The 25,984-nt window shown below is 51.6% G+C and overlaps 1 protein-coding gene across 6 annotated transcripts; it reads left to right on the top strand.

Annotated features, from left to right (window-relative positions):
* Positions 1–15,777: 15,777 nt before the first annotated feature.
* On the top strand, positions 15,778–25,631 carry GFI1 (growth factor independent 1 transcriptional repressor). 6 transcript variants are annotated; one of them, XM_047785307.1, is made up of 7 exons: positions 15,778–15,909; positions 18,246–18,459; positions 18,773–18,955; positions 20,733–21,202; positions 21,324–21,461; positions 22,507–22,672; positions 24,988–25,631. In XM_047785307.1, exons 2-7 carry the CDS (start codon positions 18,345–18,347, stop codon positions 25,164–25,166), a joined length of 1,251 nt encoding a protein of 416 aa, XP_047641263.1. In that variant the 5' UTR covers positions 15,778–15,909; positions 18,246–18,344; the 3' UTR covers positions 25,167–25,631. The 6 variants fall into 6 exon arrangements, with proteins under 6 accessions (XP_047641263.1, XP_047641268.1, XP_047641269.1 ...); XM_047785313.1 differs by lacking the exon at positions 15,778–15,909 and adding an exon at positions 16,403–16,579; XM_047785309.1 differs by lacking the exon at positions 15,778–15,909 and adding an exon at positions 18,049–18,102.
* Positions 25,632–25,984: the final 353 nt, after the last annotated feature.

Raw genomic sequence — 25,984 nt, forward strand, 5'->3', positions numbered from 1 at the left:
GATGCTGTTTCTCTGATTTTTTTTTTGTAAAGGAAGTGCATGCTGTACACATGAGAGACTCCAAGGCTGAGAGATGCTGTGGCAGTTGAGATGCACCTGGGAGTGCCTAACTGTCCCTTGCCTCTGCTGCAAGGGGGGGGAGAGGCAGCCGCTGCGCACAGCCCTCCACCCAGAGCAGCCCCTCCAGTCACCGCCCCTCGTCCCCGCCCCTCCCCAAGACGCCCCCTTCTCTCCAGGCGAAGGCTTTCTTGATCTCCGCTGTCACGCCTGCCCTCCGTGCTGCTGGTTGCCCTCTGTCTCCAAGGCACAGTCACGTGTGGAACTGCCCTGCCCCAGCCAGACTGGTTCTCCCCGTGAGGAGAAGACACGACACCTGTTCTCCGCAACCCTGCCTTGTCTTTCTTCTGCATCTCAAAGTCCAGCTTCTGCCTTGCAGCCTCCTCGCTTAACCATAAGCCCCTGGTCAGGCCCCTCCCTCCCCGCCAGAAGCAAACTGCCAGGTGGGGAGGTGGACAATCTAACCGCATAACATCGGTCGTGACATTCAGCATAAACTCGTCAAGAAAAGTGTCCTGCGTTTCCCCCCAGAAAGCTCTTCGTCAAGTCACAGGCTAAGGCCAGGCCCACCTCTGCCCCTTGCTGGCTGTCTGCCTTCCAGCTGTGCCGTGGAGGGATGTCCCTGGCAGCAGCTCCCTGTGCCCATGCTGGGATTTGAGCCGTCACAGCCCCAAGTCGGCCCTGTGGGAAATTGTGTTCTTTGGTCCAGCTCACAGCTCTTGACACTCTGGAGCTATTTTCAACAGATCCCACAGCTTTTCACTTGCTTTACTAATTTCTCTAAAATAGAATTGGGGGGGGTGGTCAAAATCGGAGCAGCTTCTTCATCACTAAACTGTGCTTTGATGAGCCTGGAGCTACCCAAGTACCAGAGCCCAGAAGGGCCTGGCACCTAGCAGGCGCGCAGTCAGTGGTAGTGAACTGCTAGGTTGTGCCCCGGGTCTCTGAACCCCAGAACCAGCACTGGCCACTCAGTAGCCGCAGATCAGGGGCTTCTTGGGGGGCAGGGGTTGAGGCCACACCCTTGGTATGAGGATCTTCCTGAGCCAGGATTTGAACCCTCACCAGAGCAGCGGCCCAAGCCACAGCAGTGACAATGCCAGATCCTTGACTGCTTGGCCACCGGGGAACTCCAGTGGTCATGGATCTGACGGTCCCTCCTCCTGCCGTGACTTCGCGTCCGCACTCCCGGTCTATTACGTCCACTGCCTACGTGGGTATTTCCTCATGAGCATGTTTGAGGTGATGGCCTGGCACTCCGTTTCCTAATTTCTGCCAACGGTGGTAACTATACCAGTCATCGTTGTTGTTAACACGGACCCTAGACTCGCATGGTTTATAACACACGTCGCGCTCGTGCTGCGCTCATGTCCAGCAAAAGCTGGCTGTTGCTCAACACGATTCTTACTCTAGGAACCAGGCTGAATCTGAATATTGTGGATGGTTAAGGCACAGGGAAAAGTGATACAGTGAACCACATGCTGGCTTCCAAATCTTCTGCCAGGAAGTAATAAAGCATCTTTTCCAGCCACAATTCACTGGCTAAGGTAAGTCACATGACCAAGACTCCTCCAAGGAGAGGCCGTAAGTATTTGGAAACAAATACTGACCTTGTGCCAATTACTCTTCTAAATGCATTTTTTCATGATTTTTAATTTTTTCATTATAGTTGGTTTACAGTGATGTGTCAATTTTCTTCTGTACAGCAGAGTGACCCAGTCACGCATACATGTATACATTCTTTTTCTCACATTATCCTCCATCATGCTCCGTCACCACCAGTGACTAGATGGAGGTCCCTGTGCTGTACAGCAGGATCTCATTGCTTATCCACTCCCAAGGCAATAGGCTCCATCTATTAACCCCAGATTCCCAGTCCGTCCCACTCCCTCCTTGGCAACCACAAGTCTGTTCTCCAAGTCCATGCGTTTCTTTCCTGTGGAAAGGTGCATGTGTGCCGTATATTAGATTCCAGATATAAGTGATATCCTATGGTATTTGTCTTTCTCTTTCTGACTTTACTTAATATGTGTCTCTAGTTCCATCCTAAATGCATTTTAAATTAACAGCTTTATTGTGATATAATTCACACATCATAAAATTTAGCCATTTAAAACATACAATTCCTGATTTTTAGTATTTATGCAATTGTTCAACCATCACCACTAGTGATCATTTTTCTCACCAATTTTAGAATATTTTCATCACTCCAAAAAGGAAACCCCATACCTATTAGCGACCACTCTCTATGCTCTCCTCCTCTAGCTCCTACTATTAGTAGGCAACTATTTTTTTTTTTCTGAATAATAGTCCAGTATATGAGTATACCATATTTTGTTTATCCATTCATCAGTTGTCACTAGTTCTTTGCTGTTGTGAATGATGCATTTGTGTGCACATTTCTATGGTTTCCAGTTCTCTTAGGTGTATACTTAGGTGTGGAATTTCTAGGTCAGAGGATAATTCTGTTTAACATTTTGAGGACCTGCCAAACTGTTTTAAGTGTCTGCAGTGTTGTACCATCCCGCCAACAATGTGTGAGTGTTCCAGTTTCTCCGTATCCTCAGCAATTGTTATTATCTCTCCTTTTTATTCTAGACATCCCAGTGGGTGGGATGTGATATCTAATTGTGGTTTTGATTTGTATTTCCTTAGTGATTACTGATGTTGAGCATCTTTTCTTTCTTTTTTCTTTTTTCTTTTCCTTTTTTTTTTTTTGTCTCTTTAGGGCTGCACCTGCAGCATAGGGAGGTTCCCAGGCTGGGGGTTCAATAAGAGCTGTAGCCGCCAGGCTACACCACAGCCACAGCCACAGCAATGCAGGATCTGAGCCATGTCTGTGACCTACACCACAGCTCATGGCAACACCGGATCCTTAGCCCACTGAGTGATGCCTGGGATCGAACCTGCATCCTCACGGATATTAGTCAGATTCGTTTCCGCCGTGCCACTACGGGAACTCCGAGCACCTTTTCATGTGCTTTTGACTCTTTGTATATCTTCTTTGGAAGTGTCTATTTAAATCCCTTGTCAATTTTATTAATTAGATTTTTTTATTGTTCTATGTACATTCTGCATACTAGTCCTTATCAGATATCTGATTTGCAAATATTTTCTCTTGCTCCATGAGCTATCTTTTCACTTCTTAATGATATCCTTTGAAGCACAAAAGTGTTTAATTTTGATGAAGTCAATTTCTTCTATTTTTAAATTGGTTTCCCGTGCTTTTGGTGTCATATGAAAGAAGCCATTGCCTAATTCAAAGTCACTGTGTTTTCTTCTAGGAGTTTTATAGTTTTAGCTCTTATATTTAGGTTGATCATACATTTTGTCTCTGGTGTGAGGTAGGGGTAAAGTACGTTTTAAAAAAATCAATCTTTGGAGTTCCCTTCATGGCTCAGTGGTTAACAAACCCAACTGGTAACCATGAGGCTGTGAGTTCAATCCCTGGCCTTGCTCAGTGTGTTAAGGATCCAGCATTGCCGCGAGCTATGGTGTAGGTTACAGATGCAGCTCAGATCCCATGTTGCTGTAGCTGTGGTGTAGGCTGGTATCTGTAGTTCCAATTCGATCCCTAGCCTGGGAACCTCCATATGCTACAGGTGTGGCTCTGAAGGACAAGAAATAAAAAGAAATAAAATTTAAAATAAATAAATAAATAATCGATCTTTTATTTCAGAATAATTTGAGATTTTCGGTAAAGTTGCAAAGATAGTACAGTTCTCATATACCCTTCACCCAGCTTCCCCTAATGTCTAATATAACTATAGTACATTTGTCAAAATAAGAAATATTTAATGGCGCAATAGTTTTAACTAAACTACAGACTTTATTTGGATCCCACCAGTTTTTCCACTTATGTACTTTTTCTATTTCAGGATCTACTCCTGGATAATACATTGCAGTTAGCTGAGTACTTTTTTTTATATTAGGTCATTTAATCTTCACCACAATATAGTTACCTTCATTTTACAGATGAGGAAATGAAGGCATTAAGAGCTTAACAGTAACTTGCCCAAGGTAAAAAGCTGCTAAGTGATGGAATTTTTCTCACAGCTCACAGCAGTGCTGGGTCCTTAACCCACTGAGCGAGGCCAGGGATCGAACCCGCAACCTCATGGTTCCTAGTCGGATTCCTTTTCGCTGTGCCACAATGAGAACTCCAATACGGCTATTTTTGTTGTTGTTGTTGTTGTTGTTATTGTTGTTGTTGTTGTTGTTGCTATTTCTTGGGCCGCACCCGCGGCATATGGAGGTTCCCAGGCTAGGGGTTGAATCGGAGCTGTAGCCACCGGCCTACACCAGAGCCACAGCGACTCAGGATCCGAGCCGCGTCTGCAACCTACACCACAGCTCACGGCAACGCAATACGGCTATTTGGAAAAAAAGCTACTTCAGCCATTTGTAAGTGTACAATGTGGTGGCATTAAACATATTCAGTGTCGCCCAACTCTCACCACTATCCCTTTGCAGGGGTTTTTCATCACCCCCAACAGAAGCTGTGTCCACTGAGCAGTGACTCCTCTTGGCCCACACTCACCGTGAACGTCTGTGTTAGACGTGTTCTCTGCCCAGAAACGCCTGTAGATCTGCCCATACAGCTGCCATGCTAGGAACTTCAAATGGGTGGAGCCACACGATGTATCTGGCTCATTTCACTTGGGATTTTTCAAGGCGCATCCGTATTGCAGCCGGCATCAGCCTTTCATTCCCTCTGGTAGTTGAATAACAACACCCTCTTGCATGCAAATACCACACTTCTTTCACCCATTCACCCGCAGATGTCATTTCTTGTTGCCACCTTTTGGCTACCGTGAATACTGCTATTACTGTTGTACAAACATTTGCTTGAGTCCCCGTTTTGTTTGTTGTTGCACTTTTTATCTTAGGGTTTTTAGATTTCCAGAAAAAGCAAGCTCTTTTCTCTATGCAGCTAAGGACAATCATTATCTCAAACTCAGAGCTCTTGATAAACCATCGTAGCTAATCACTACGAGAGAAGTTAGATATTCGCAAAATATATGTACATTTGGTAGATATTTCTCTTTTAACTGATGTGTATAATATTATAACAATGTTGCATAAGTTACTTTGCTTAGTTATCTTCATGTACATCACAAATGCTTTACCCACAGGGTAGATATGGCAGGAAGTTGACTTCTGGAGATGCTTAAGCTTTTACTTTGGTATTAATCATTTTATTTAAATTTCATGTTAGAGTTTTGCCGGGGTTGAACCTAGTTAGAGTCTCATTCGTGTGCGATGAAGACTCAAAACAATTTCCTCAGGAAAAGGCTACCCCGGGCTTTGGTTTTCCCTTGTAGGTGAGAAAAGTCTTTTATTCAGCCAGCTGTTCTTCGGTAGCTCAGCTTTCATAATAGGTCAAACGCTGCCTCTGAATTGTTTATTAAGGCATATGCTTCTGAACTTAGACAACTCAGAATAGCTACATTCCAAGATTTGGCTGGAAATAATCTTATTTTGCATCCAATATTATAAAAAACTCAGTAGAGAGAAGCAATTTTCCAGGAGGATTATTTGACGCATATATCAGCTTATGTACTTTTGCAGACAGTCTAGTCTAAAACATATCCATGGATTAAACCAGATCGTTAGACAGCTGGTACCTTGCTAGACAGCGCCAGAATTTCCCAAAGCATAATCTTTACCAATTTGTACTTCTGTGTGATATCAATACTGTATGTTGAGCGCTGCCCAAAACAGCAATTTTCTTTTTTTCTTTTTTTGGTCTTTTTCGGGCTGCACCAAAGGCACGTGGAAGTTCCCAGGCCAGGGGTCGAATCAGAGCTGTATCTGCCAGCCACGGCCACAGCCACAGCCACAGCAATGTGGGATCTGAGCTGCATCTGTGACCTACACCACAGCTCAAGGCAGTGCCGGATCCTTAACCCACTGAGTGAAGCCACGGATCAAATCTGCATCTTCATGGACACTAATCAGGTTCCTTACCGCTGAGCCATGCCGGGAACGCCAAAAAACAGCAACTTTTCTTGCACTTATTATAAGGAAGGCTGAGAACATTGTTCATTTCTATCACCCAATAACCACTTTTTAGGATTCCAGAGAGGGAGAGAGCTCTGATCTTGGTATCAAAAATAGTTACTGGTAATAATGAAATTCAACTTTTCTATTAGAAAGAGAGAGAAGAAAAAGAAATAAATAAAAATTCCCGTCGAATTTCTTTGTGCTTTGATGAGCCTGGAGCTACCCAAGTACCAGAGCCCAGAAGGGCCTGGCACCTAGCAGGCGCGCAGTCAGTGGTAGTGAACTGCTAGGTTGTGCCCCGGGTCTCTGACTCCTTCCCAGAGCATCCCAGCAAAAACACAGGGAAGTTTTGCTTAAACAGGCATCATGGAATGTGCCAAAACAAATAAAGCCCTTTCTACAATCCAAACTGCACAAGGATTCCCAAACGAGAAGCAAAAATGTCTTTGTACAAAAAAGTGGATCACATTCTTCTGTAATGGGTGGAATGTTTTAATGCTTCGAAATCCTAAACCCAGCCTCATATATTATGTACGTTTCACATCTACAACAGAAACTGTTGCGACAGTGGTGACTGGTTGTATTCATCAGGTTTCTCCAGAGAAACAGAACCAAAAGGATTTACCTCGATATATATCAGGAGATTTATTAGAGGAACTGGCTCATGCTGTCCTGGAGGCCAAGAAGTGCCACGATCCGCAGGTTGGGGAACCAGGAGACCAGTGGTGCGACTGAGTCTGTGTGCAAACGCCTGGGGACCCGTGTAGCTGATGGTGTGACTCCCGAGTCTGAAGTTGCAGGTCTGGAAACAGGGGCCGCTGGTCTGTCCTGGAGTCCGAAGGCCTGAAAACCAGAGATGCCAGTGTCCGAGGCTCCGGGAAGATGAGAGAGGGAGGACTCGCCCTCCTATCTTTCTGTTCTAGTGGAACCTCGGCAGATTGACGGCTGCCCACGCGGGAAAGAGAGAGCTTCTCTATCTGCTGATTCAAATGATAATCTCTCCGGGGAAAAGCGTCTCACAGACACATCCAGAAATGGTGTTTTCCCAGCTCTCTGGGCATCCCATAGTCAAGGCGACATATAAAATTAACCCACTGGTCAAGAGATTGGAATAGGAGGGAAATAATCTTCATTCATTTATTTTCTCTTTTTTGGAGTCTCCGTCATGGCTCAGTGGTTCACGAACCCAACTAGCATCGTGAGAACGTGGGTTTGATCCCTGGCCTCACTCAGTTGGTTAATGATCTGGTGTTGCCGTGAGCTGTGGTGTAGGTCGCAGAGGTGGCTCAGATGCTGCGTTGCTGTGGCTCTGGCGTAGGCTGGCAGCTGCAGCTCTGATTCGCCCCCAGCCTGGGAACCTCCATATGCCGTGGGTGTGGCCCTAAAAGACAAAACAGACAAACAAATTTCTCCTTTTTCACCTTCCCCGCTAAATGTACTTCTTGGTGGGTAAAGGAGAGCGGAGACCCCAGTATCCATTTCCGTGCCCCAGTATGGCACGGTATGAGACATGCAACCCGTGTTGAATAAATATTTGTTGAATGAACTGGGATCGTGCCACCTGGTCCACAAACGCCAACCTCCTGCACCAGCACTGGGCCTTTCCATCCTTAGGCCTCAGCGACTGCTTTTCAACTCAGCCTCCACACTGGTTACCCGGGTCACCAGCCCAGTTCATTCTGGTGCTGCGGTGTCTTGTGTTTCCTCATTGCCACCAGCGTCCTCTCTCTTCCACCAGCGGACAAAGGGACTGCGCAGTGTGCACAAGCAAACCCCCGGTTCTCACGGAAGCCCTGCTGGTCCTCTCTGCAGATACGGATCCGGGGAATTGTGTAAGGGCGTGTGTACTGTGGTGTGTGAGTGTGCGTTTACTAACCCTCAAATGAAACCTCAGGAGGAGTCCCTTGTGGTGCAGTGGGTTAAGGGTCTAAGGTTGTCACTGCAGCAGCTGGGGTCACTGCTGTGGTGCAGGTTTGATCCCTGGCCCGGGAACTTCCACGGATGCAGCCCCCCGCCCCCCGAAAAAAAAGAAAACTCATGGCCCCACCACTGAATTGGCCTTTACCTGGCAGGAGGAACAGTTAATTATATTTTAGGAAGAGGAGTTCCCTAGTGGCCTAGCAGTTAGAGATCCTATGTTGTCACTGTTGTGGCTCGGGTTCGCTCTCTGGCCCAGGAACTTCCACGTGCCTCAGGCATGGCCAAAAAAAAAATTTTTTTTTTAAAGAGAATTTTTTAGGAGTTCCCAACATGGCACAGCAGAAACAAATCTCAGAACCATGAGGTTGCGGGTTCGATCCCTGCTCTCGCTCAGGATTGCCATGGCTGTGGTGTAGGCTGGCAGCTACAGCTCCAATTCGACCCCTAGCCTGGGAACCTCCATATGCCATGAGTGTGGCCCTAAAAAGCAAAAAAAAAAAGTTTAGGAAGAGGAATAACATTTTTTTGTTTGTTTATAAGAATATTTTGGGAAGAGGCAATGATTCTTTGCCACTTTTCTTCCAGCCCCAGCCTCAGTGGACTACTCGATTTGATGGAGACACAGGCCAGGTGGAAGTAATCCTGGAAAGGCCAGAACCCGGGTCTCCTGTGGGAGGTGAGGTCTGCGACTCAAGGCTCGAAGCCCGAGTCTCTCAGGTGGTCAGACATTAGCAACCTGTATTAAAATGCTTCCTGGCAAGTCCCAGGCTTTGTCCAGAGTATGTCAGCTGCTGCTCCCTCACTGTGGGTCCTGCCTCCAAGAACCCACCTGCAGGGTGTGCAGCCAGGCTGCCCTGGATTTGAACCTTGGCCTTGTCCATCTCTGACCACGTGATCTGAGAAAGGCGAACCTCACCAAGTCTATGCCCACAGCCTGTTTATCGGGATGGATAAAGGCGATGTATGAAAGGGCCTCCGACTGTGCTCCGTATGTAGTGGTGCTAGCACTCAGTAAAGGCCTGTCGATGCTTCGCAGCCACTAACCTGTTAAATCCCTGTGGTGCAACAACCCACGAGGTAGGTGCTATCTTTATAACCATGTTTCCAGATAAACTGAGGGACCGAGAGGTAGAGGAGTTTGTCTAAGGATTAAAAATGACAGAGCCAGAATTTCTAGATTGTGGAAATCTGGCTCAGAGGCTAAGCCTTTAATGACTACGTTCTGCTGATCCTCCGTTACTATAGTATTTATAATTTCTCTTGGCAGGAGTGTAATTATTATACTCGTTTGGGAAAATAATCTGTCAATGGGTGTTCATAAATTTTAAAAAGCTCTTATCTTTTGAGGCAGTAATTCCATTTCTGGCAATCAGTCCTAAAGAAGGAATTATACATACATTAAAAAGCCAGCTGGAGTTCCCCCTGTGCTGCAACAGGTGTCTCTGGAGCACTGCGATGCAGGTTCAATCCCTGGCCTGGTACATTGAGTTAAAGGATCCAGTGTTGCCGCAGCTGGGGTGCAGGTTGAAACCAGGGCTCAGATCTGACCCTGGCCGGGAAACTTCTATATGCTGAAGGGCAGCCAAAAAAAAAAAAAAAAAAAAAAAAGCAAAGAAAAAGTGAACTTAAAAAAAAAAAAAAAAACACAGTATCATTCACAGGAGGAAAAAAAAAGAAAAAGGAAACAATACAATTGTCCAGAAAATGTTAATAAATAAAATCATAACGCATCATCTAAATGGACAATTATACAATATGATCATAATATGCAAAATATACATCTAGACTTTTTTTAAAGATTAAGGGAAAAACACTCCAAAATATTATTAGTGGTTAAGCCAATGTGGTGAGATATGGAGTGTGATTTAATATGTTTTTTAAAATTAACTTTACTAGTGTCCTTTCATACAACTGTTCTGCTTTCAGCAACTCCTTCCATGCTGTGTGGAAGGAGTGTGACAAGCGACATGCCAGGTCACGCGGCACGGCTGGAGGGGTTGGGTAGAAGCCTGCAGCAGGAGGTGAGGAAATATGTTCTCTTCTATCAATAAAACTTAGTTCTCGGCTTGATCACCCCAAGCCTGTAGCAGGCTCATGGCCTTTTTCCTCCCTGTGCTAAATATGGTGGTTTGGCGGAAAGAGACACAACTGGGAATCAACAGATTTGGTTGGGTGAAAAAAGAAAGAAAGAAAGAGAAAAGTGCTAGTTATCAGAACCTGGGGCTTCTTAAACCACTGCTGTCCTTATGCAGGAAATAAACCACTGTAAATATCTGCCTCCGAGAAGTCCCGGCCTTTCCTTCTCCCCCATGAGGCCAGCAAGCAGCAGAGCTGGACTGCCCAGCTGTGGCATCTGCCTGTCACAGGTCAGGCTGTCCTTCTCCCAGGGAGCTGTCTCTTAGGGAGAGTCTGGGGGTCTCCCTGTGGGCTGATCCTCCAAGGCTCACAGGCTGCCAGAGGGTTCCAGGAAACTCCCACTTACTTAACCTCTACCCTCAAGGTCAGACACCCCTTCTGATGAAGCTGTGTTTTGTGAGTAATTTTTTGAAGTTACAACATATAGGCTTTACTGTTTGAAAGCGAAGTATTTCATCTGGGGTAAACACAGGGTAAAATGATCACCAAACATCCTGGAGGAAATGATGAAAAACTAAAAAAAAAAATTTTTCTTACATTTTCTCTCTCACTACATTTTCCATTCACCACCTAAAATCTACTCCTTTTTTTCCCATAAAAGTTCACACTGAGTATGTTTCTATGAAGAGTCATTTCATGCAGCCCACACAGAAGCTGACACTTTATTCACTCAATCTGTTCTTAGGAACAATGTAAAAATACACATGCGGCGAGGTTAACAATTTTCTTATTTGAAACCCCACCTCTGAACACCAAAGCCGACACCCTCCTCCCTCTTTGGATGTTCGAAATCCTTTATGTAAAAGTTTAATGTAAACTTTTAGAGTGATAAGATACATTTTATAATGTGACAAGATTGAAAGACATCAGTCCCCAAATGTTCGTGAAAGGAAAATAGCGTTTGTCTTCATTTTTGAAAAGCTTCTGAATATTAATTCAAGATCGGGTCTTACTCACAGTGTTAAATCTTATTAATTTGTTTATCTCCAAGTTTCTCCTTTACCTGATTTCCCAGTTTTTTGCATATGCCGGTGAAAAAGCATTACCCACTTTCCATAAATGACGATACCATCACATCTTATTCTGACTTACAGTGTCATTTGAATTTTATTTTGACAGCCTGCTACTTGTTAGAGCAGAAGGGAGACAAATGTACAACCTCACATTTCAGTTATGTCATCACAGAATGATCATGTCTTTTTATTTTCCTTGAATTCATGCAATTTAGAAAAATACAGGTAACTCTTACTTCTGTCTGACTTCACCCCCTCAAATAGCAAATCCAAAGACAAAAATTATAGTTTTTTAATACCATGAGGATAAAACTACAGTGATGTGACAGGGTGTGGCCACTGTCTAAGAAAAAATACTTGGGCATAAAATGAAAACCAGTTCTACGTCTGGTCTTTTATCAAGGTCGAACTTTTCCATAGTTGATTTTGATAGTCTTTTAATTGCTCACTAAGTGATATGAATTCTTTTGGCTTGGGCATTACACAGATACACTATCCAAAACACTTTTTCTAGTATTTCTCAAGAGCCGTAAAAAATACTTATTATGGATCCAGAAATCCCACACCCAGAAAGATATCCTAAAGAAACAATTTAAAATGTGGGCAATGCTAGAGCCAGAAAACTTGTCATTGCATTATTTCAGAGTAAAAAGTGAAAGCAAGCTATATACTAAGACAGGAGTGATTGATTATGGTACTTAGTTGACAGAATCCTTTTTAGAGCAATTGAGAATGATGAAAGAGAATATAAAAGCCAGAAATAGGATTGTCATGATTTTATTTCAATAATTTTTACTATAAAGTAGTTTTTAGTTCAATTAAGAAAATCTGAAAAACAGAGAATAGCAAAAAGAAATATTATCTGATGGAAAAAACAGAATGTACATTTGTATCTGTGATGGGATTACAATTACTTTTTTGTATAGAAGCCAAACAAATATCCTGAAATGTTGTCTTACTGGGGTTTCGTCTTTCATTATCAAACTATAATTATTATAATTTATAATAAAAATTACTTACAAATAAAGCCCCACCTTCCTGTAGACAAAATCCCTTGTCCAGTTTAGAGGATTCTCGTGCCTAATCCCATCCTGTGACTTTTTTTTTCTTTTTCCTGGGTGTATTAAACATTGATTTTACTTTCAATATCTCTCCCACAGCTACTCCTCAGCCACTAGCTCATGGTGTTTGATACAAAAAAGGCATTTCTTATTTTAAAGATGGGTAAACGCAATTCTGAAACAAGTTAGTTATTCATGTAACTGTCCCCAAATAAATCTGTAGAATATCTAGAAGGGAAAATAAATCTTTGATTCATTTTTTATCCCCTGACCTTTGATTGAAAACATCCAAGCCCCTGCAAAGTGCTGTCACAAAGTTTACTTATGTAAAGTCGAATGAATTCAATCAGGACATGGAATGGGGGCCATTAAACAGAGGACACCCCCACTGGGAGCCTTCTTCCCCCAGAGGCACCTGTCAAGAGTGGAAATCCATGGTCTTGCAAGGTTACTAGGTACTCTGACTTAACCGATGAAGCACTGTGGCTGGGAGAGTTGAGCTAACTTGTTGAAGGTCACAGAGCTAGTAACTGGCAGCACAGAGATGGATGCCACAAATGACCGCCCACAAAAAGCCCAGACTCTTTCACCTCCTGATAGCATCAATGTGGGGGTCAGATGATGCCAACATCACAGAAACGTATGCTGGAAATGGGGGCATCACCCTTCTCTGGGGTTTTAGGATCACCCACTCATCCCACACCTCCCGCAAATAGAACAGAGATGGTAACTCTAAGGCTCTGTGCAAAAACAAAGCAAGAGACTTGCAGTGTCCTGTTACAATTTCCTTTTGAAAAATGTCTCAAATGTTTTGTTGTAGGGAAATTCTGATCGACGAGATGCTGCTTGACATAAATGGGCCACTGGCCAGCGTTTGGAAATGTTTGCCCTCTGAGGAAGGTCATTTGTTATTTGGCATCTACAGGTAATTATTGTTCTTTAATAACAATTAGTAAATTGCTGATGCAGTTAACAAATGTAACATCCTTTTAACATCCTTTTTTGGGAAAACCAGTAGTTACAGAAAATTACACTCCTAGCCTACGTCCTGCTTACCATTATTTCAGTTCCAAAGGAACGTTTCAAGGGAGGGGAGTCTTCCTAACTTTAAAAAAATGTGTCCTTTTGGGGGGGGTGTCTACCTCCTTTCACTTAGGTAGTAAGTGAAAGGCAGCCTGGAGCAGTCAGGTTCATTCTTTCATCATTTCCAGTCCTGGCTCTTCCCTGTGCCTTGGCCAGTTTCTTCACCGCTCTGGGGGCCTCTCTTCTTCCCTTTCTCTTCCGTTCCCTTTGAGCATCACCTTTCAACACTCTAACCTGGGAGATGGCCCGATCTCCAGAGGTGAATATTTTTAATGTGCATGTATTTATCTGAATTGGTAATCCATGCACAGAGTTCACAACCTAAAAGATGCAAAGGGGGCGCCACCCTCCTCCCACCTGCTCCTTTCTGGGTGTCCCTGTCCCAGTGCCCCATTTTATTTTGCAAAGTCAGAGGCTGTGAAGGAAACCAAAACAAAAAACAAAGGAACAGAAGGCCCAGATGACTAGATTTACTTGGAATGACAAGGAGTTATCCTAAGGTGATTATTTGTCTCCTTCAGAGTCGCCTCATGTTTTCTGAGACTTGAGACAACACTCAACTCAACTACTAACTAGTCACAGTGCCTTTTCAGGGAATTTTGGCTTTGAACTTGCTAATGTGCAAAGGAAGTGTTTCAGTCACCTCTCTAGACCTTGGCTGATGATAAGTTTTCTTTGGTCCCATTTATTATTTTTTAGAAACTTTTTTTGTCTCTCTTTTTTGCTATTGTAGAAGATAGAAGGAAAAAAGAAAGATGTGTTTTCCACTTTAAGATTTTTATGCCTCAGGCCAGAACAAAGCACACAAATAAAAACTTTAGCGAAACGGCCTTAATTTCCCTTCAGCTAATTCAGCATTTGTAATCGTCTGATTAAGAGTGCTTCCTTCTGCATTTATTTATGAAGAAGTGTGGTGAGCACATGAAGAGCAGGGTGAGGAGGACACTAGTCAGACAATTAAGACGTGTGTAAGGGCCCGCCTCTGGCACATAGTGGGTGTGCAGCCCCTGCCGTCTAACTTATTGAAAGCCTGCTTGAAGCACCGCAACAGTAACCACGTTTTCCACAAACCTTTAGATTTACAATGCAAATGAAAAATCTCTTCTTAAAACCTCTCAAAGGACTTTTATGTCCATGCCTCTTGGATTAATTAAAAAAAAAAAAAAAGTTCATGATTTTACGAGATCTAAGGCGCGCCACTCCCTTCAGCTGGCATCTGACCAGGGAGATTTCTTGTGCGGGAACTAGTGACCCCACTCTACCTCAATTCATTTAGGAAAGTAACGACAGCGGTCTCTCTCCCCATGAGCAAAGAGCCGAGGCTTCAAGCACACACCGCAGGCCACACGCTATGGACCAGGTCACAGTCTGGCGTTGGAGGTGGCTGCATTTGTTGATTTACGGGGGAGCTGTTAATTTTTTCCTGTTCTACCGGAATCAGTTAGTCGATGCCACGCGTTCATCCACTCAGGGCACAGACGTTTGCTGCAAGCCCACCGGGGACAGGATGCTGCCGATCCGGCGCCTGCCCTCGTGGAACACACCATCCCGGCCCAGCCTGACTTTTCCAGCTACGGGCAGGGCGGTGCTCTTCTGGTGCCTGCGTTGTCCTCAGGCGGTGGTGCAGCCTGCGCCCGGGTCCGGCTCTCGCAGGCTCGGCCCGGCGGGGCGGGGTCAGCCGAGCGGCCTCCGCCGCGGCCCCCGCGCGCACCCGGGCCGCGCGGTCTTTCCTTTCGCGGCTCCGACCCCCGGAAACCAGCCGCGGGCTGAGCGGCCGGGCCGAGCGCGGGAGAGCGCGGCGTGGGGAGGGCGCGCCCGGCCGCCCAGCCCGGCGCCCGCGGGCCGCGCCGCCAGCGTCCTCTCGGCCGGGGGCTCGGCGCTCGCCCACCTCTTCCAAATTTAACCATTACCTAAATCCGAAGGGAAATGAGCAAACCTCTGGGATTGGGTGTCAAGGTATTTTCAGCCTCGTTGGGCGTATTTATCCTGAAGTGTTTCCACAACAAGCTATTTCGGGGCCGCGGGGCAGGTTTCGCTCTGCGGACGCCGCGGCCACTCGCTGGGCTCCAGGCCGGCGGCACCGCGGGCCGGTGATTCACGGCCCAGACCCCGGGGGCGGCGCAGCCCAGGCAGGCGGCGGGGTTGGGGGGGTGTCCCGGGCCAGCTGGGCGGGGAGGCCTCCTCGGAGTTGGGCGCTCCCACCCCCGGAGCTCCAGTCAATCTGTGTCCTGAATCAGTGACTGCTTGTCGCTGCGGAAGTCTCCCAGGAGCCAAGAATAGTGCTCTTCTTTCGAGTCACGTCTAGTGCCCGGGCCCTGCCGGTCTCCCCATCTCCCGCTGTCCCGCAGAGGAAAATCGGGGAGGGCGGCAGCGAAGGCCGGGCCCCCTGCCGCCTGCTATCTCCTTGCGCAAAGGAGGAGCGCGCCCCGCCGCCCGACTGGGGCTGGGGGGGGGGCAGGTCTGACACGGCTAAGCGAGCTACTCCTTAACGCTCAGGAAGTGAAGCTTGTGGTTTTGGGGGCTGAGCTCGGAAGGAGATTTAAAAAAAGAGAGAGAGCGAGACAGCGCGGTCTTTCCCGAAAGCAACTCAGTTTGAAAACTCGGAGCGCGGTGCCCGCGCCCTGACCCCGCAGGTAGGTCCGCGGCGCCTCTTTCCCTGGCGGGGGCGGCCGCGGGGGCTGGCCGGGCACCCGCCCTGAGGGGGCGATCGGAGGGCGCAGCTGGGTTCCCACCCCCACCCCGCAGCTGTTCAGGAACCCAAAGAGCTCTATTCTCTAGGTCCCGGGCGCGACCCGCACGACGGGGCTGGGAAGCTGGCGCAGGGGACGCCCGCCAGGCGGATTGGTGGTTCTGCAGGGGAGTGGGATCTACCGGGAAGGAAACATCTGGTGGGGAGGCGGTGGCAAATGGGCTCTGGAGGCTGCCCCCTCCGCCCCTCCAGCTCCCGCCTTCCCAGGCCATGACCGTGAACACAGGCCCCGCCGGCCCGCGTGCCCTGCGGGGCCGCCCCGCCCCCGGCTGCCAGCTGCTGCGAGAGGTCGCCTTCCCACGCGCTCAGCCCTACCACCCCTCTACCCACTCCACCCTCCCAGGAACGGACAGAGCCAGCCGGGATGAGAAAGAGGCGCGGGGTTGTGGCTCCTGCTGGGAGGCCGCTTCCGTGCACGCCTGATCCCGCGCGGGCACAGCCGGCCCAGCCGCAGCGGCGGCACGGACAGCTCACCCCCTGTCTCCCTTCCCCCGTCCCGCTCTGTGTCAACGCAGACCCAAGCCGCAGGAGGGCCCTCAGGACCTTTTCACCCCGTATGCCTTTTCTTCCGAGTTTTATGGTTGTTTTCAGTAACAGGGTTTTGCGTTCGTGGTGTCTGAGAGCGGCTCACGCCGGGGCGCAGAGGAAACCGCGTCCTAAGGCAGCGGAGCGCCTGGAAGCCTCCTGAAGCCCCTGTCCCAGGGGCTGACCCGGACAGACGGGCGCCTCTCTCACCCCTAGGGGGCTTCTGACGTTTAGGACGCAGGAAACATCCCTTGGACTCCGCTGCACGTCCCAGCGGTCTTTTCTCCCAAGCCTGTCCCCCTCCTCCTCCAGGGAGGAGGGCACGGTGGGGCGCGGGGCAAGAACTCGTTTTGATTCCGGAGCGCCGACCTTTAGACCTAGACCCTGTCCTGCATCTTGCCCTGGGAGACGCACGGTTCCTACGCCGGCAGAATAAACCGCGCGAAGCCCAAGGGGTGGGGGGGGTCCTGGCCCGGCCCGGGATCCCCAGAGCCCTCGTTTCTGAACTAAGACCACCGAGAGCGGCAGCTCGTTCGTGAACCCGGCCCCCGGTCGTCTTCACCCCGAGAGGAAGGCAGATTCGTTATCCCCACACCTCCCCGAGCCGGCCTGGTCCCGCCTCCGGAGCGAGCCCGGGGCCAGAGCTGTAGGCGCTGCCCCGCCTCCCCCCGCCGGAATCAGGTTTCGACCCCAGGATTAGGTGAACTGATTGGGGGGTTAATGAGAGCGGCGTAGCGGGCAGCTAGCTCCCTTTCAGGCCCGCGCCCCATCCCCGCTCTCTGGCTGCCAGAGCAGCCTGCTCTCTCTTGCGTCCTCTAAAGTGTTGGTTTTCCGCGGACTCCCGGACACCGTGCGTTTCCCATCCGTCGCGCGCGAATCCGGCTCGACTTCCCCAGAGCGAGGGTTTTGGTGAGCAGAACGGAAAGTGCTTTTTCCTGAGACTTGGTTTCCGAGGTTAGGTCTCCACGGTCTGGGGTGTTTGGCCCAGCACCCTGCCTGTTCGCTCCGCACGCGCGTCTCCAGGCCCGGTTTTTCTCCGCGTGTGGCACTAAACTGGGGTGATTAAGATCACCGAGAAGCGAGTTCTTCCCGGGCCGTCATTTGTCCTCTGCCACCTGTTCCCCTCCCTTCCTGCCTTTCTCCAGCCTTTGCTGCTCCCAGTCCTTCGGCTGCTGTCCCCTCGACCCTGCCTCTGCCCCTCTTTCACTCCAGTCTGTAGCTGGCTCTTCGAGGGCTTGGCTCTTTGCCTCGATCGGGTCTGCGACGCTCCACACATCCCCGCCCGCCCCCACCTAAACTGATTCTTGAGTTGACGCCTTCCCTCCCAGCCCCAAAGCAGCCCCAGACAGGCAGAGAGCGGGGTAAATAGCTGCATTGGGGACTTTGGCTTTCCGAGGGTTTGATTGCCGAGCGAGTTTTGCTAGGGAAGGGGAGGGGCGAGGGGCGTGGGCAGGGCAGAAGGAAGAGGCCCGAGTCTGGGCCGGGGGAAGGGTTTACGGAGGAGCTGTGGCGGCGGCGGCAGGGCTCGCGCCACCTGTCCGAGTGCCACCTGGTGAGCGCGGCGCAGCGGGGCCAAGCCCCTCCTCCCGCGGGCCTTCCTCCCTCCTCGCCAGCCCAGGCTCACTCTCCGCTCGGCTGCAGGGGCCCCGGAGCGCGCTGACCCACCCGCGTTTCCACCCTGTTCTCCTCTCGCAGGTCTCCGCCTGGTTGGGGCTGAGCAAGAACCCGGGGGACGGTGGGCTGACGGCGGCTCCAGGAACCCTTGGAGCGGAGTGGGGAGCGCACCCGACCACCATGCCGCGTTCGTTCCTAGTCAAGAGCAAGAAGGCTCACAGTTACCACCAGCCGCGCTCTCCGGGACCCGACTATTCCCTCCGCCTGGAGAACGTACTGGCGCCAGGCGGAGCAGGTGCGGGGCGCGCGCGGCCGGGCGGGGCTGCTCTCGGAGCCATCGATCTGCGCCCCGCCACCCCATCCCCCAGGAACCGGGAAGGGCGGTCCCGGCGCCCCTCTGCTGCCTTTTTGGTTCTCTACCGTTCCGGTTCCTTTCGGGCTTGTCGCCTAGGTGCCAAGCCCTCTAGGCTCCCGCCCTTGGGTCCGAAAGGGTTCCGTCCAGGGTTGGGGGAGAGAGGAGGGAGCCCGGGTGCCCCAGTCTGGGGGGGGGGCGCCGCTTTAGAATCATCGGGCCCGACCTGAGCCCCTGTCCCGCCACCTCTCCGCAGACAGCACCTCGAGCACTGGCGGGGCGAAGGCGGAGCCCCGTGGCCGTTTGTCCCCCGAGTCTCAGCTGACCGAGGCCCCGGACAGAGCCTCCGCGTCCCCCGGCAGCTGTGAGGGCAGTGTCTGCGATCGGAGCTCAGAGTTTGAGGACTTCTGGAGGCCTCCGTCGCCTTCTGTATCTCCAGGTAGGGACCTGCTGGGGCCCCGTGGCGAGGGATGAATCGGCTCGGCTTTGGGCCCAGAAATGCTAAATGGGTGGCACAGTGTCTTTCCGAGAGGAGGGAGTTTATTCTTGAGCCCCGCGGGGAGGCATCGGCTTCTCTGGGACAGGGGCAGCCTGCCCGGTGGGGTCTGCCGCCTGGATCCGAGGCGGCGGGACCTGGGCCCCTCGTCCCAACATTCGTTTGGCCAGAGCCAGTGGGTGAGAGAAAATAAGGAGTCTTCTCCTCGGGCAGCAACGCTTTCTGACCCAGAGCTAATTGTGCAGAAAGAGCTGGGATCCCAGAATCCAGACCCCCGAGTCTCAGCTGGGCAGTCTGAGAGGAAAATGTCTTTGCCTTTAAAAATAAAGCTCGCTTCCATGGCCTTGGGTCCAGCAGACCCGGGACGAAAGCAGCGCGGGATGAAAATCTCGGCTTTGCACTAGGTCTTCGCCGGCACGGATTGGGGGCCTATTTCATTTTTCGTTCTGCGGGCTTGGCCCAGCTTGGGGACCAGCCCGTTGGTTTCATTTCCAGCCAGCAATCAAGTTTCGTGCAAACGGAGTGACTGCACGTTGGGTAGGGGCGAACCTCCGGTGGTTCCGGCGGTGGGGACCGGGGAGCGCAGAACATCAGGATTCTGCCCAGAACCGGTTATTTCCAGATTTCTTTACCAGTTTTTAAAGATATCCCCAACCCCATCCCACACTCAAGTTCATCGACTTGGCTAAAACCCTGGTGCCCGCGAGTGCATCTGGGAGCCAGCGACCCGAGGGCTCTTCTTGGCTGTGGGGGACCCTGCCCTGCAAAGACTGGGCGCCGCCGGAATCTCCGACGGTAACCCGAAATGCAGCTTCTCCTTGAAGCGGCTGTCCTAGACCGGAGTCTGCGGTGTGGGTGATCAGAGTTGCAGATGCGTATTTTACTTAGGGAAGAGTATACACTGGGTATCCACCTGGCTTTTAGCAAAATTCACATGGGTGGGAGGGCAGGAGGTCTTGAATTTGGAAAGCTGGTCTCCTTGGTGGTGGTGGCTAAACCTTAAATGGTAAATAATTCTCTGAGAAATTCGTGCCCCCCACCCCCGTCAAACTATGACAGGAATGGGAATGGGGTGTGTCTGGCTGGCATTTCAAGTCCCAGGCCCCCTTCCTGCTGCCCCTTTGCCACCTGCACTGGGCATGAAGTAACTCTGAGACATGTAAACACCTTCCCGCTTTTTTCCCCAGACAGATGTGTCTTGGGTAGGCTGGACCGCGTTTTCTTGGTTCTTTCCCTCCCTCCTTACTGATCCCAGGAAAGACAAAGGGCGGAGTGGGAACACGTAGGGTCCGGGAGAGCGCCGCACTGGGCCTTCTGCCCACCAGCTGGGTCCAGGGCCGGAGCGGCCGCCGCCTTCTCCTCCCGCGGAGGTCGGCTCTGCCCAGAGCGTTTCCGCAGCGCGGCGCGCCTCCTTGCTGCTCTATGGGGCCGCCAGATGTGCTGTCCAGCCAGGAAAGACCTGAAGGTCGTGCGCTTCGCTGCCCTGGCACGGAATTTACCTCTCTCCTCACCCGATGTCATTTGAAGTTCCCGTGGGCCGCCCTGCCGCCACCAATGGTCCTCGAGGTCCCAGGGTCGCGGCGGGCATTTGCACCTGGGGGCACCTCTGGCCCCCGGCGCGACGCCCGGCGCACCGAGTGCTGCACAAGGGCTGGGGGCCTGGCGGTCAGCGGACGGTCTTGAGCCTGAGCTGACCCGACTCCGTCTTGTGCCTCCGCAGCCTCGGAGAAGTCGGTGTGCCCGTCGCTGGACGACGCTCAGCCCTTCCCCCTGCCCTTCAAGCCGTACTCGTGGAGCGGCCTGGCGGGCTCCGACCTGCGCCACCTCGTGCGGAGCTACCGGCCGTGCGCGGCCGTGGAGCGCGGCGCCGGCCTGGGCCTCTTCTGCGAGCGCAGCCCGGAGCCAGGCCACCCCGCGGCGCTGTACGGCCCGGAGCGGCCTGCGGGCGGCGCGGGGGTCGGGGCGCCCGGGGGCGGCAGCGCCGGAGGCGGCGCGGGCCTGGGGCTCTACGGCGACTTCGGGCCCGCGGCGGCAGGACTGTACGAGCGGCCGGCGGCGGGCGGGCTGTACCCGGAGCGCGGCCACGGGCTGCACGGCGACAAGGGCGCCGGCGTCAAGGTGGAGTCGGAGCTGCTGTGCACCCGCCTGCTGCTGGGCGGTGGCTCCTACAAGTGCATCAAGTGCAGCAAGGTGAGGCTCCCGCGCGCCCCGGCTTCACCGGCCCCGCGCCCGCGCCCCCGGCCCGCGCCCAGCCGGCGTGCGCGCCCTCGGCCCCGCTCAGCGGCCCTCTCCCCGGCCCCACCCGCCTCAGGTGTTCTCCACACCGCACGGGCTCGAGGTGCACGTGCGCAGGTCCCACAGCGGCACCAGACCCTTTGCGTGCGAGATTTGCGGCAAGACCTTCGGGCACGCGGTCAGCCTGGAGCAGCACAAAGCCGTGCACTCGCAGGTAAGCGCGGGGCGCATGGCCGCGCGCCGCCCTGCTCGGATCCTCGCGTCCGGGCATCTTCTGCTTCTCGGTGCAGCGCTGGCCGCTCTCCGCCCGGCCGCTTTCTCCTTGGACTTCCCCCACCTGCCCCTTGTCGCCTCCGCCATGTCCCCTTGCTCAGAGGTGGGCACGCAGGGAAAGGCGGGTGGTGGCCGACGCAGGCCTCGAGGCAGCCCTAGAGTGTGGTGTCCCATCCTCGTGAGCCTGCAGGATGGGATCCCGATCCTTACTTTGGGTTTGAGAGGGGCTTGCCATGGACTCTTGCAACCGATGTAGCAGATTTATTAGCTTCGTTTCTTGGCCTCCTTTCTTTCCACCAAATGGCTGTCATTTAACCTGCATCGGCCCCCACGCCTACCGGAAAAGAAGGAATCTCAGCTCACTTAGAGCGTCCAGCATTTGCCCCGCTGTCTTTTCCCTTATAAACGATTGTTTGCCCAACTTCCAGGGACTAGGCACGTGAGGATCCAGTAGCACACGGGTCCCTGACAGGACCGCCCCCCCCCCCCCCGAGAGAGGACAATTTAGCTGCGAGATGGAGGGGAGAGGAGCAAAGTAACTATGCCAGGAGAATGCTTCCAGACAGACTTACTGACAAGGAGAGCACTCCCCCCTCTCCTTCCACCCCGCACCGGCTGTGGGGGTAGCAGGTTTGGGGAGGAGCATCTCGAGTGACTGAGGTCTAAGCCTCCGGGGGAGCAGGGTGGAGAAGTGTTTGCAAATGGGTGTCACAAAGGGCTGGGTGGGGATGCGTTTTCTGCCCTGGGGTGTGGAGGGTTGTGGCTGCAAAGTGTTCGGGTGGGAAAAAGTGTCGAAGGCGTAGAGGATATGGTGGAAGGGGTGGAGGCTGGAAAGAAATGGGGAGGAAAGAGGATAACGGGCGGCTGCGTGGAAGGGGAATCCGAAGGAAGAGACCCTGGCTTCGGGGATTTCAGGGTCAGCGGGGAGGAGAATGGCAGCCTAGACACTTGCAGGAGGAAGGCCGCGTCTGTCTCTCTCTCCGCAGGAACGGAGCTTCGACTGTAAGATCTGTGGCAAGAGCTTCAAGAGGTCGTCTACACTGTCCACACACCTGCTCATCCACTCCGACACGCGGCCCTACCCCTGTCAGTACTGTGGCAAGCGGTTCCACCAGAAGTCGGACATGAAGAAACACACCTTCATCCACACAGGTGAGCTGAAGGCTCTCGCGTCTAAGGAACAACACCTGGTGAGGGGTGGGAGGCGGGGGCATGGGCCAGCAGGATTCACTTTCTCTGTGAGCTTCCGGCCCCAGAATAGGTGCAGGCGTAATCACTGCAGTGTGTTAAAACCAGGGGGCAGATGCTCTTCGGTTCATTTACATACGTGATTCCCCCCAGAGTTGGGGGCTGTGTCTGAAGAAGCTCTCAGCAGGTCAGCTGCAGGTTCTCTGTCCTGGCAAAGAATAGTTTCCTCTAGTTTTAGCAGCTGCTCCAACTGCTGCCTGCTCCAGGTGAAATATGAAGCTCCAGGGTCCTCCCAGAGCTGGCTTGCAATGTTTACCTAGTGACTGCGACTTTCCCTAGGGTGGCCACCCAGCCTTTGGGGGAGGGACTTAGGTGTGGCCTCTTGGCTGCGTTTTTAGGAGTCAGACAGCTCATTCTGATTGAGCAGGGAAAACTGGTAAGTACTACTAGCCTTTTTCTGCTAAGTACTTTTTCATTGCTTTATCTCACGTTATACTCACAACACCTCAGGGAGAGAAAGACTCTTCTTTACCCCCGATTTAGAGATGAGGAAAGTGAGGCACAGCAGGGTTAGATAGCCTTCTCGGGTCGTAGTGCCAGCAAGTAGTAGGGCCAAGACTTAAATTCAGGTCTGTCTGCTCTCAGATGTGTACACTCTTGACCTACTGTTTATTATATTCTGTTTTCAGAGTCAAGGGGATTGGTGGGTATTAGAAAATTTCTGTTCATTTATTGCCCTTTTCATGATACCAGCGAGTTCGCCCCCAGAGTGATCATTCCGTACCTATCATAATGCTTGATAATTTACAAAGTGTCATTCGAGTCTCACTGCCATCCCATAAAGTAGAAGGAGCTGCTCTTACCATCCTGAAACTCAGAGAGATGGAATGATTTACCAAAGGTCAGACTGCGAGGAAATCATAATAGGGCCGTGGGATGCTCTGGCTTCCAATCCTGGGCTCTTCCTGGAACACTTTGATTGCGTGTAGGTGGTGGTTTTCATGCCGGGACCACTCTCTTTAATAGTCAACCAGACATGGACACGAGACCTAGACTTTGATTTCAGAACATGAATACCACTGACAATAAGTTGCAGGGTGTTCCAAACAACCACCCCAGGTATTAATAAATATGCTTGGGGCAGCGTAGATGCCCCATCAGAAAACCTAGAAAAAGACCCTACTGTCAACATTGCCCTCTTGCCTGAAATTTCCACGGAACTCACTCCTTCTGAGTAAAGGGGCCCAAGACATTTACCAAGATGCAGCTAGGATCCTGACGGCAGGAAACATGAAGCTCTTACCGAACATTCCCATGGCAGCTAGGATTCGTTTCTCAGATTTGTCTGACCCGAAAAGGATAGGAGAAGTTTTGACGAGTGGCTCCTTATCAAGGAAATCTGAAACATGAAGATAGAAGGGAGAACAAACAGCAAGAGGAACAAGGGTTTCCTCAAAAACAACTTCACCAATTTGGTGTTCCCTCCCTGCCCCCTTCCCCCCAGGCCAACCCCTGCTGAGGCTGTTTGGAAAATCGAGTCACCTCCCCAGATGTTAAGCAGCACTTGAATGGGAGCGGGAGGGGGGAACCATCCCTTTTCTATCTGCTCCTTATTCATCTAAGCTGAAGCGTCGCTGGTAGATAAGGAATCCTGTGATTAACCTCACAAAAAGAAAGTAAAATCAAGATAGAAAAAGGATCAGCTGCCTTAAGAAATCCTTTGCGACCGAGAAGTGAATTTGTTTAAAGAGGAGACTTTGCGAAATGCCCACAATTCGGATCCATTCTCTTGGGCTCCCAGAGCAAGAAGGAAAACAGGCTCGCGGTCCATGCAAACCAACACCCACTTGGAAACTCAGATTTGCAAACTTCCTCTCAATGAGGGCAGAGTCACATGGTGTGAAAAACAGCACGCCCACCCCCGCCCCCGCCTGCCCTGCGCTGAACATCTGCTGTGGAGGCTCTCGGCTTCTCAAGGCCCGGGAGTCCTCCTGGGGTGGATTCAGCGGCAAGGCTGCGGAGGGCACGTGGCCTCGGCTCTGTTTCCGTTTAGCAGGAAACGGTTTGAAGCTTCTGGCTGGGAACCCCCAGCCCAGAGAGCCTCCCTTTCGCCCGGTTGCAGTCCCGGCTTCCCAGGCCACACGTGTCACCCTCCAAGCTGCTCGAAGGCCTTAGACTGTGGTGCCAGCAGGTGCTGCCAAGAGCACGTGAGTCACCGGGTCCCCTCTGGCCTGAGCAGAGACTCACGCTTCCTCCCTCCGCCCCTCCCCTCCCTGTAGGTGAAAAGCCCCACAAGTGCCAGGTGTGCGGCAAGGCCTTCAGCCAGAGCTCCAACCTCATCACCCACAGCCGCAAGCACACAGGCTTCAAGCCCTTCGGCTGCGACCTGTGCGGGAAGGGCTTCCAGAGGAAGGTGGACCTCAGGCGGCACCGGGAGACGCAGCATGGGCTCAAGTGAGCACCCCCTGGCCGGCCGCGGGCGCGGGTCCCACAACACTACGGAGGGCAGCCTCCCCCACGGGCCACCTGCCACTTCTGCAGCTTCCCCCCCATCCCAACCGGGGGTCCCCCTTCCCCTTCCTCCCTGGAACCGCCAGAGGTTCAGCCTGGAGTGGGAACCCGAGGCCTCCCTGGGCTTTAGACTCACCGAAAAGGCCCCTCTCCCCGGGGGGCCTCCGAGTCAGGAGGCGGTCAGCTGAAACCTTGGGCCTCAGGGCCCCTCCTACTCCCAGCCCTGGGAGGGGAGGGAAGGCCCTGTCTTCAAGCCTGTGAGCCCCCCATGTGTACCCTAGGGGGGAAAAAAAATGGTATTTTTACTTTGATGAAGTTTCTAAATGTTTTTAGCTCTTCGGGAGTTTATTATATTTGTCAATACATATTTATTAGAGTGATGTTTTAAGTTAATAAAGTATTAAGACTCTTACATATTGCTTTTCATTGAGGCAGGGAATTTGGGCAAGACCTTGGTTTGGGTCTGCAGGGGGAGTTGGCACTGAAGCTGCGGCTGAAAGTAAGGCAGACAAGCCAGCATCCCGGGAGAGGAAGAGCCAGTTGCTCACTTTTCACATGCTTTTTCTGCTCCTCCTGTGGCTGAGATCCTTCTTTCTTAACAGAAAAATGAGGTAGACAAAGCTGAGCTCTGGCCGTGCCACTCCCTGCTGGCCTGCCCGTACACTGGATCTTTATTCTGAGAGCTTCAGGGGTTTTACAGGCCAGGAGGCTCCCAGGTGAATAAAGGCATCACAAGCCTCCTGTCTGGAGGTGGAGTCTTAGTCC

Source organism: Phacochoerus africanus, chromosome 6, assembly GCF_016906955.1.
Source record: "Phacochoerus africanus isolate WHEZ1 chromosome 6, ROS_Pafr_v1, whole genome shotgun sequence".
In the NCBI taxonomy this organism is placed as follows: domain Eukaryota; kingdom Metazoa; phylum Chordata; class Mammalia; order Artiodactyla; family Suidae; genus Phacochoerus; species Phacochoerus africanus.

What these genes read in the sequence shown, in the direction of transcription:
- GFI1 (XM_047785307.1), top strand. Translation starts at nt 18,345, where the DNA reads ATGCCGCGTTCGTTCCTAGTCAAGAGCAAGAAGGCTCACAGTTACCAC. An exon ending in ACTGGCGCCAGGCGGAGCAG is followed by an intron (nt 18,460 to 18,772) that starts GTGCGGGGCGCG and finishes ACCTCTCCGCAG; the next exon opens with ACAGCACCTCGAGCACTGGC. An exon ending in ACACACCTTCATCCACACAG is followed by an intron (nt 22,673 to 24,987) that starts GTGAGCTGAAGG and finishes CCCTCCCTGTAG; the next exon opens with GTGAAAAGCCCCACAAGTGC.